Source organism: Poecilia mexicana, unplaced genomic scaffold (assembly GCF_051168715.1).
Source record: "Poecilia mexicana isolate PSO_F unplaced genomic scaffold, ASM5116871v1 scaffold_4, whole genome shotgun sequence".
Lineage (NCBI taxonomy): Eukaryota > Metazoa > Chordata > Actinopteri > Cyprinodontiformes > Poeciliidae > Poecilia > Poecilia mexicana.
Genome location: NW_028263373.1, coordinates 8,495,530 through 8,507,096, shown reverse-complemented (window position 1 = coordinate 8,507,096; position 11,567 = coordinate 8,495,530). Strand labels below are relative to the sequence as shown.

Sequence of the window (11,567 nt, the reverse complement as noted above, 5' to 3'; positions counted from 1 at the left end):
TAACTTAAAGTCTTTTCATGATTCAAACAGAAACAATGCAGGTTCAGGTTCTGCTGTGTGTTCAGAATTAGAAAAAACTCAAAGTTACCGAGTGGCACGTTTCCACGTTATGACTGAGGTACAAAACCACATCATTTGCATAGACAGCCTGATCTTCTCCCCCTGAAACAAGCATATAAAAAGGGGTGTTTTCAGAGCTTTTGGCACTTCTCTTCAGCAGTTCACCCAGTCTGTGACCCCATCATGTTCATCTTCTGCAACCTGGCTGTACTGATGCTTCTACTGACTTTCAAAAGTCCAGGTGAGTCTCTGCTGCAGTCTGTAAATGTTAATTACATTAACGCTTTATTGTGCAAGTTTAAGCTTCGTTACATGTTTATATATATATATATCTTGATTTATTTTTGTCTTTTCAGTGACTTAATTTTGATGGTGTTAACAGTTTTGTCATTATCATCACCATTAACTTTGTATTTTTACCAAAAACAAGTTCATGCAGGGAAAATCATTGGAGGCCACGAGGTCGATCCACTCAAACGGTCGTATATGGTGTTTTTGCGGATGATGACTGCTGATAATAAATTGGGACGCTGCGGTGGATTCCTTATTAGAGAAGACTTCGTGATGACTGCAGCTCACTGCAAGACCGAGTCAGTGTGACATGACTATACATTTTATTCAAATGAATGCTTGGAGGCAGATGGGAAAAAACAACTAACTTTCCCTCATTTCTGTTTACTAGGAATCATGAGTCCTACGAAGTTTTTTATGGGTTTGACGAACACAGTAAAAACCATAAAAAAGTGTCTGTGAAGAAAGAGTTTCCACATCATCTCTACAATAACACTGTATTCACACATGACATAATGCTGCTGAAGGTATCATTTATATTCATCTGAAACTATTTTAACAAATAGGAAAAACATGTTCTTTATATCTACTTTAATGTTTTCACATGTACACAATTGTAAAAAAAATAAAATAAATAAAATTACAGACTGCACATATTGCTGTCTTTTTTAATGTTTAATACTATCTCCAATTTTTCCTTCAGTTGTCCCATAACGTAACCTCGGCCCACCATATCAAACACATGGAACTGCCACAGGAGGAAAGTAGCTCACTGCCAAGTCCGTGCTCAGTCTGCGGTTGGGAACTGGAATCAAATGCAAACATGCCTTCAAAGCTGATGGGAGTCAGTGTCACACTTGTTGAAAATGAGGATTGTGTCAAACAACATGCTTACTGCTCTAGAGGAAGAACAGGAACATGCGGGGTAATTTTTCCCCCCCTTTTTTTAAGTAGAGAAAAAAATTGTTGTTCAAAGTAAAATATTAATTTCAGTGTTTGTCTTATTCACTCCCAACATTCTGTGTTTGTGCTTACAGGGAGACTCCGGAGGTCCATTGGTCTGCAACGGACTGGCGTATGGAGTGGTGTCAGCAAGCAGACCAGACAATGGTTCCACTCTGTACAAGTACACAAACATACCGGACACCATTGGCTGGATCAATAATATCCTGAAGGAAAACTGAAACGGCACCTAAAATATCACCTTCATCAAACCATTTGACAATTAAACACATTTTTACTGCATAAGTAAAGACCTGATGATTTGTTTTATTTGGTTAAGTTTGTTGGTGTTATAGTTCTGTATTTTATACTGAGATTGGCTGCTTTTTAAGTGCATGCTCTGATCATTATAGTAAATGCTGAATGAATAGTTAATAGTGTACGTTTGAGAGAAATGTTGGCGTAACATTAAGTAATTTAGATTTTTGCTACCAATACAAGCCTTAAGCAAAATATTGCTTTGTTCGTGGTATTTAGATAGAAGCTTGAGCTTTCATAGATTGATGTGCTTGATTTCAAAAGTAAAGCAAAATGCTGGTCTCTCTCTATCTGCCATGTGTTTGTCGTCTTTTAACAAGGATATACACACATTTATATACATTTAAGTAAAACAGATAAGGATTAACAATGTTTTGGGTAAATAGGGATTTTTTTTTTACTTCATTAAAAAAAAATCACTCGAATAAGTTGGGGTTAACAGCAGGACAAGAAAAAGCGCAGCCGTAGCACCAAACCACGAGCTGCTACATGTGGTCTGTGTGAGAATAAACCCAAAGCGAACAAAGACAGAAAGACGGAGAAGTACATGAAGTAAAGTAACTTTCAGATAACCAATTCATTTGGTAAGAAAGTGATCTTTTTCCTCTGAAGACAATAAAAAAACAAACTTTCCCAAATATTTTGGATTCTCAAAACTTTGTAACGATCAACAATTGTTTTAAGAAATATATTTCTTTTCTAAATCACTTAGGTTAACTGCCTAAGTACTTTCTGATACCAGCGCTCAACACTTCAAAAGCACAGACGGTGTTTACACCGGCGTACAATTAACAAACCAGTCAATAAAAATGAAACCATGGATGTTTTTGCACCTCAGAAGTGCTTCAGTTCAGAAAACAATGAACTTTCATCATGTTCATCCAGTGATGAGCATCATCATAAGTAAAGGGTACGAACAAGAAAATCAGTTCATTCTCTTAACTCTTGTATAGTTCGTTTTCTGTATGATTTTAACATTTTTATGTTCAAAATTGCTCAATTTGCACATTGCCTGTTTAAATAGATGAAAGCAGTGTGGGCTGAACTGCACCGCCTCATCTCTGGTGGTTGCGAGTCAAACACTGAGTGATCCAGACGATTGGCACAGGCCCAATGCTGCCTCTCTTTACACACGTGAAGAAAATTGTTGCTACCCTCCTGTTAATGAAGAACACACTAATATTGATCACTGAAATAACTTGACAAAGTTATTCAAAATGACAAAGGTAATAATAAATAAGAATTTACTGAAAATTAGCTCAGTATGACAACAACTGGAGAAGTATATTATTGCAAAACGTTTTTTTGCACATAAACATGCACAGAATAACAGTTTTTGTCATTCCGTTGTGTTTATTGTTGAAGTTTTTGATAAAGGTAACATAGACGTACCCAGGTACAGAATTTACTATAAAAACAACGAGTAATGCACACTTAGTGCTTTTAAAATAAATAAGAAAACTCTTAAAATGTCCAAGTTATTTACTTGACTCGTATTTGATTAAAAATACAAGAATATAACTGAAGGTCCTGACAGAGAAAATATCCCCTGGAACTTTTTAGATGTGAAAACAGTTTGTGAGGAAGAACCAAAATCAAAATCCACATAGAAAATGTTTTGAATTTGTCTTAAGCAAAAGATGCTTTTAAAAAGTTTGTTCAGTACTTTCATACTATGTTTTTTATTTTTTTTACAAAGAGTTTAATTCTCTAAAGTTTTATATGTATGTGCGAATTATGTGGGTATTTGCTGACATCTGATTAGAAACATGAATTTGAATTAGGAAACCAAATATTTTGCTTCTAAAGCACCGTCTTCACAGTAGGCCTGTGTTTGCAACTCCGTTTACAGTTCAGTTGGGTTTTTTTTTTTTGTTTGTTTTTTGTTTCTCTGGTTGCTTGAAGACTTTGCATCTCTGCAAATAACACATTCAGCAAATATCGCTGATGGCTATCAGGATCTGCTTCCTCTTGACTTGCACAATGTTACAGAAACATATTTCCCACCGTTTAGTTCACAGTGGGGTGATTTTATTCTTTTTTGTACTTTTTCTGCATGCAAGATGTGAATGTTTACAAGTTTTCATTTTTGTTTCTCTGTACATTTGTCTGGAGGCTCTCTAGCAAATATGGATTGTTATGCATTTTAGTATGTTACTTACATTATTAGCTTAGTGAATAGATTTTAAAATATGTCTGTTAGTTTTTAAACTACTGAACAGTTTAGTACAAAAATACATTTAAGATTCTGCTGTTGTTTTATCAGCCTTCCAGACGTCTCAGATCTTCTGGTTCTGTTCTGCTCAGCCTCCAAACATGGAGGAGCAGCATTCAGCTTCTATGCACCACAGATCTGGAACAGACTTCCAGAAAACTGCAAAACAGCCGAAACACTGAGTTCCTTTAAATCAAAGCTGAAAAACACATTTGAGTTTCTTATCACTGGAACATTCACCAATGTATGTGATACTTATATGACGACAGCACTGCACAAAATGTCATGTTTGTTGCTGGTTTCTCATGAATATTTGACATTTTCATAACTTTAGATTGTGTTTTCATGATGCAACAGCATCAACAATCTGACATGAGATTAATATCAAAATCACTAAATAAATTTAAGCAAAAAACTTTTTGGATGAATTAGAAAAAAATTAAATTAAACTATTCATATTTTCTGCGTTTACTAGTTGATTGTGGTGCCAAATCTTGTAGTCATGTAATCAATTTAAGGTTAATTGTATCCCTATATACTTGTTTCATTGTAGTGATAGCACATGTTTGATGCAAAATTTATGGTCTATCTATTTTAAGTATCACTTCTTTTCTGCTTCACTTACCTTTTGAGTACCTAAGTAGAAACAAAATTTTGTTGTGTCCAGGATGTCTGATTATATCATCATTATTTATGATAGATAGAAGTCAGGTGTGGTGAGGAGAGACGCAGAGACCCAGATTGTGATAAAGATGATGATGGATTTAATGAAGAAGCTCAACCGTCCAGAACAGGCGGCATGGCAGAGAGTTAGCACACCGCTAATTACCGGTAGCAACTGAAAAACTAAGGACTGAAAATGAGAGCTAAACCAACACAGGACTTTCAGTTCTACTGTGATGGCAGGCAGACAAATGGCATACATACGTTTGACAAGGACCCAACAAGAAACAGAGACAACAGGTGGACTTAAATACACACGGGGTAACCAAGGGAACGAGACACACCTGGGAACAATCAATGGCTGACAGGACAACACAGAGACTCGGGGAAACAGGACTAAACACAGAAAATCACAAAACAACTAAACAGAAAAACATGGATCATGACGATAGATAGATAGATAGATAGACAGATAGACAGATAGATAGATAGATAGATAGATAGATAGATAGATAGATAGATAGATAGATAGATAGATAGATAGATAGATAGATAGATAGATCTAAAATATCTGCTATCTGACATATTTTCACCCATTTTACATTTTACATTTATTTGACTGTTGTGTGACACACGCAGCTTCATACCCCAGAGTCATATTAACGTCAAATGAAAACACCTGCAATTAAAACTTAAGCGCCTAATCTGATCAGATGTGTTTGTACAGCGTAGAGCCAGAGGGCAGTTCCCTGCCAACGGGCCACCAGAGTCTCCCTGAAAGCACAAACACAAGATATGGTCACAGTTTTTCACTATAATTAATTCTGTATCTTTTTGTTCTACTGGAAAAAAAATAACAGGAGACAGAGACTTACTTGACCTGGCTCTATGTGTCCCTCAGAGCAGTACACCTTTTCCTGGCTATACACCTTTTTTTTTTTTTTTTTTATGAAGTGTTATATTGGCTTCCATGAATGTCAGTGACATGTTTGTTCTCCAGGTTTGTTTGTCCCCAGCCACATGATGAATCATCACTCCTGCATGCCAGAGCGATAGTTTTCACGTTGTTGTTCAGCGTAGCTTTGGAGGACAACTGAGAGCACATAGGAAGATATTTAGTTCTTTTGATAGCGCAGAGACATTTCTGAATCTCAATCTGGAAGAGTTGCACAAAGTAAACAAAAAAAAAAACAATCATCTAATGTAGATATGATGATTTTCTTTAGAAATTGGTATTTTACCTTTAGTAGCATTGAGTTATTTCTATGTCCATCAAAGCACCAACGCTGATATTCTTCTTTCACAGACTGAAATGTTTTATTTTTGTTTTGGTAATTGTGTAGCCCTAAAAAAAAAACCTGGTAAGACCTTGAAAATAGTTTTTTAATTATTATTTCTTGTCTTCCAACACATTTTAAATACTGACACATGAACATAGGCTACATTAAACTCACTTGGCTTTGCAGTCAGCTGCAGTCAACATCTTCCTTTGCAGGCCCTACAGGGTGACCTCCAATGACTTTCCCTTCATCAACTCTGTGGCATTCTTATATACAACGTTAATAATAATTAGGAAATATTAAGATTTTACAGGAGTCGACTAGTAATTTCAAGAAAATATGTGGGATAGCATCATAAGCATTATTTAAATAAAAAATCAGTGTTATATGTAAAACACTGTCAGTATTAAAATGAAAGTCACAGCATCAGGATACAGTAAGTCAGCATGGTGAGATCACAATCTAACCTTGTGCAGAAGAGCAGCAAGCATCTCTGCTGGTTTCACTTATACACTCAGAGGGAGGAGTTTGTGTAGTTTGTCTAAATGACTGAATCTTTTTCAAAAAGAGGTAACGACTAACTTGTGTTTTATTAAACTATCATTTTACTTTGCCCGCTTCATACACAGCACAAACTCTAATCAAATTCTGGCTTTTATCCTTTAAATCTGATACTTATGTAGTTTTATGTTCAGGTTTTGATTTTTTTTTCTTTCAGTTTCTACGAACTGACAGACTTTCACATGTTTTGCTATGAATCATGACACTTTCTTCCTTTTTCTCTAACCTAATCCAGTGGAGATGGAGCCAGTTGGAGCTTGAGTCTCACAGTGAGCGGAATGGAGATCACCTGAGAGCAGGGAGCTTGTTTCTGTGACCGTCCCCCTGCCTGCAATCCACCTTCTCCTTGCTGTCACCTTCCTGGATCCAGCCAGCTCCACCGATCCCTTGAATCCTCTCCTGGTCGTCTGCTACCTCCCATTATAACCATCTTCCTTTTGGAGGGGGCTATATTTCAAAGTACCTCACATATTTGTACCTTTAGCATTATTAACGAGACATTTTCTGAGGGGGCAGAAATCCGGTTGCTGCCCCGCTGCTGTGCTCTGTGATATAAAGAACAGATTTTTTTAAGTTGCTAATATTTTGTTTGATAAAGTTCTGTTATTCTAATATTATCTCTCAGGGGCAGCGAATTATGTAAGATTAAACTTAAGTCATGAAAAAGGGTCAAAAGAAAAAGATGTAGTTGAATATTGATTATGATTGAGAGTGTGAAGTCAAGGGTGCGTAGATTTTTAAAAACAATATCTTGACCTTCATGTTTTTTAACAAGTTTTTAATTTAGATGAATAGTCTTGATTTAGATTATGTTGTTTACAACTTTAAGACATCAACTTGAATTGTCATTAGCTTGGTCAGCCAAAACGCAAAACCACCACATGGTGGCGCCAAAGACAAGTTGATGACGTTACTCAACTGAGATTTCTTTTCCCTCCAGATATATAATCCTGTATAATTATGCCCATGTTAGTCATACCCATTATTTATTTTAAAGTAACTTTTTATTTATTTATCAACACATTTATTCTGACAGGAAGTGATTTAATTTATTTGCAATAGCACAGCTAGTATCCTGACTTGAAACTGATGGCAAATTAAGAAGAAGATCCTTTGTATGATCAAGAAGAGCAAGGAGAGTCAATCTTCTCCCATCAACCTGGAAGTTCAGAAGATTTCATTGATATCCAGCCTCTAAGTCAACTTTCATCACTGAATAATGTTCAAATTGTTTAAATAAGTGCATCACATTCAATGAGGTTTTGTGTTAAACTAGAATCAGTCAAAAATTAGTTTCTGGGAATGTAGAGCTTTAGCTTTAAGTTCACTAAAGGCCTGATGTTTGTTTCTTCTTTCTCCATCAGGTTGGGACAAACCTGGTGGCGTATCTACAAAATGCAACAACCCGTATATCCTCCTGCTGGGGGACAGACAAAAATGCTAGAAAGTGTCGAAAAAAATGCTCCTAGTTTAATGGCTGAACTTTTTAATTGTATTTTGCTCTAAAACAGACTTTTTACATGAAATGTTTTTATAGTTCATCAAATATAAGTTTCTGCAGTAACAGATACTTCTGGAGTTGTGGGAACGATGGATTCCAATCACCAAAATATCCAACCTAATTGCAGTAATAGGAAGGGTTTGATTGCTGTAATGCTAATGAGGTTGTTTCTAGTGATGGTTGGAAATAATTTGAAACATATCATATTGTACTAAAACATAAAGGAAGACATTCATGCATTCCTGTTTATCACTGCAGGTCTGCAAGGAAGCCGGTGCATAACTCCATTTGTCGTCAGCTGGGAGAGTTTGTCCAGGTCATTACAGGTAAAGAAAAACTCTTCAGATTTAATTTTGAAAGTAGATTAAAAGTTTCTATGCAAGGAAACCCATCAGAGCACTGAATCATTTTTATGAAACTAAATGATACAACAGGTCAAAAGGCGTCATATTGCTTGGCTATTTAATAGTATGCTGTAGAGAAAAAAAACAAAAAGCTTGATTTTATTAAGGAACACAAGCAAAATTAAAAAAAAAATCTTCTTATTCAAATTAGCAAGAAGCTACACAAAACTGTCATTCATTTGAATTCAGTATTATGTTGTTGGGGAAAAAAAAGCTGAACAGTATTTAATCACTTATGTTTCATAATCTCATCAATCCAATCTCTGTAGTTGGGTATCTTGGTGTACTTGGTTAGTTTCAGATCAGGCTGTTTTGCTGAGATCACTCCAAAGGCTTTTCCATCTTCACAGACTAACGGACCACCAGAGTCTCCCTGCAAGCACAGACACAGCATGTGATGACTGTTCACAGGGAAGAAATCAGTTCAGTTTGTAGTAAGACAAAGATAGGAAAGATGAGGAAGCAGAAAAAAACCTACCTCACCCGGTCCCTTCTCCCCTTTAGAGCAGTACACATTTTTGTCAGGACAGAGATCATCATGAGTGAGCGTCACGTTGACTTCTCTGAGTATATAAGACATGTCTTTATTGTGCTCGTTCATCGTACCCCAACCAGATACTAGACACTTTTTGGGCGATTTGTTGTCACACACGTCTGCCAGGACAATAGGCTGCACATTCTTGTCGAAAACAACTTTGGTAGACAACTAAAGGAACAACAGAAAATATTTAGAAGGCTGTTTAACTTAACTCATAATGTGTTTTGTTTTAATCCTTGTGCATGTCAAAAAAATATTACTTTTATTATTGGAAGTAATAAAAAAAAAAATATATATATATATATATATATATATATATATATATATATATATATATATATATATATATATATATATATTCTTTCATTTCCAGATCTATGTTACCTTCAAAAGCATGATGTCATTTGTGTAATTTGTGTTCTCGTATTTCTCATGTGGAAAATCTTGCTCCACAGACAAACATAACTTATTTTGGCTGGCGAAATCGTGCACCCCAAGACAAACTTCATAAGTCCTAGAAAGATAGAGAGGAAAGAAAAAAGAAAGGAACCAAGAAAGGACGAATGAATGAATTCTAAATTATCCATAGAGTTTATTGCAGTATAAAGTAACTTAAAGCAAACTTACTTGGCTTTGCAGTGTGCAGCAGTCATCACAAAATATTCACTCACCAGGAACCCACCACAGTATGATGTGTTACCATTGGCACTGTGGCAAGTCAAAAGCGCCATGTACGGCTTGCTGTGAGCTGCAGCTTCATGGCCACCAATGATTCTACCTGCATGGGCTGTTCGACATACTTTTTGTTAAATGTTAAATTAGTAGCAACGATTATTACCATCATTAAAATGAGTCACGATTACAGTAAATGCAAACGTGAAACCACATATGACCAATCCCAAAACTTGCATGAGAGAACATCCAACATCAAATATACAGGGGTAAGTTATTCATATTGTAGTGTGTCCTCAACGTCGGTTGTTCAAAAAGCTTTTTGTTATAGAAGGACAATGTCAAGAAAAGCATTCCCCCCCCCATTTTCAGTTCACTTTAATATGCTGCCCTTGTTTGGTTAAAAGACAAGATAGCTGCCCCCCTGATATTCAGGTGAATAATGGCAAATTTATAAAGCACATAAGTGCATAGTTTTTATATACTGTACGATAAGATACTGCAAAAGAGACTCACCTTGACTATGAAAAGTAAGCACAAGCACCAGGGCTGCGAAGTCAGAGTAGATGAACATGGTGAGATCACAATCTGAGACGTTGAGGTGGAGCAACAAACATCTCTGACCGTTTTTACTCGACAGGCTTCCTTTTATCTGTCTGCACATGCAAATCATGTGGCTCCAGACCACACTACTTTTTTTAAAAAATGTTTGCTGATGCTAAGATTACAGTTGTTCTCAGTTATTAAAACACATTTCTCGAGACCATCCATTCATTTATCTCAGTTCTAAACACCAAGTGATGTGATTCTTGAGAATAGGGACAAAATGGGTTTTAATTTTCCCTTTTTTTTTTTTATTATTTCTCAACCTTATGTATGCAAATATGACAAATAATGTTTAGAAAATATGAAGATGCTAAGGTACAGGCTCCCAGTTGCGAATTTTTTAAAAAAATTACATTTTTAATCGACCTGACCCAAAACTTTGTCATCACCATCTGACAAAAATAAATCTAAAATGATTTTTAAAATACCCCATTAGTGATATTTTTACTCAATTTACAGACAAATGCTTCTCAAGAAATAAAATAAATATTATTTAAAACAAAAAACAAGAAAAAGTCCATCTGATGGAGTTGACAGTGCATGACGGAGTTGACACAGAACTGAAGGTGGTGACAAACTAGTGAGTAAAATGAAAAACTTGGTACATGTGAAGTAATGCAATTCATGTAAAATACATTAAAATGAATTAGTTGCACAATTAAGTGAGATTTGACAACAATTTCACTGAAAGAGTCAGAAAAACTGACGGAGTTGACATCTGACGGAGTTGACGAAATGCCAAACTACCTCAATTTATATGATGTTATTCTGAAGGAGGCCATATTGTAGCTCGTCAGGTCCATGAAATCTTTACATTATACCAAAATTAAGCTTTTATTTCGCAAAATTTCATCAAAGTTTTGTAAATTGTCAGTTATGGAGTTGACACATCATGGTTGTGACAAGCAACTTAGGAATAAAACAGAAGAAAAAACTAAAGAATAACTTAAGCTAACCGGAGCTAACTAGCCCTCCTAGCAAAGGAAGAGAAAAGACAACGTCATGGGGTCCTCAGAAGTTCTGGTGCCCCCCAATAATGCCTGATTTTTTTACATTCTTTTCATTTCTGACGGTGTTGACAAAAACTAAGGACAAATTTCAACGGAGTTGGAAAATATCTAAAAATTATTTTTAATTCAATTTATCGATACTTTTATAATTATTTATATGACTACTTATACTTAATTGTCATAATATATAATTTTAGTATTTCTTTAATTGTTTTAAACTATAAGAATGTGTTGATTTCTGCTCCTGGACAAGGGCTTTTACAGGCATCATCCACCGACTACAATGTTTAAAATAAAAAAATATTCAGCAAAAAAAAGAAAAATATACATTGTTGTGCTCACATGACCCAGGTTAGTTTAGTTAGATATTTGAAAAAAATATATTTTGTGTATATTTTATTCAAATTTCATGCTTTATCCATAGGACCTGTTTTGTCCCTATTCTCAAGAATCACTGCCATATTATAAACTCCTGGTTTGCCAAATCCATGCTAAGCATGCATCCA

The 11,567-nt window shown here is 35.4% G+C and overlaps 2 protein-coding genes across 2 annotated transcripts; one reads left to right on the top strand and one right to left on the bottom strand.

The window, feature by feature from the left end:
- The first annotated feature begins 208 nt into the window (after nt 1-208).
- LOC106925481 (granzyme-like protein 1) lies at nt 209-1,901 on the top strand. Its single transcript, XM_014999856.2, has 5 exons — nt 209-301; nt 491-650; nt 743-878; nt 1,055-1,276; nt 1,389-1,901. The coding sequence occupies exons 1-5, from the start codon at nt 244-246 to the stop codon at nt 1,533-1,535; spliced, it is 723 nt and encodes a 240-aa protein (XP_014855342.2). The 5' UTR covers nt 209-243; the 3' UTR covers nt 1,536-1,901.
- A 6,375-nt stretch (nt 1,902-8,276) lies between these two features.
- Nucleotides 8,277-10,086, bottom strand: LOC106925477 (granzyme E-like). The gene is made up of 5 exons (XM_014999853.2): nt 9,962-10,086; nt 9,401-9,560; nt 9,158-9,287; nt 8,714-8,941; nt 8,277-8,608 (listed from the first exon to the last, which is right to left on the bottom strand). Exons 1-5 carry the CDS (start codon nt 10,017-10,019, stop codon nt 8,465-8,467), a joined length of 720 nt encoding a protein of 239 aa, XP_014855339.2. The 5' UTR covers nt 10,020-10,086; the 3' UTR covers nt 8,277-8,464.
- Nucleotides 10,087-11,567: the final 1,481 nt, after the last annotated feature.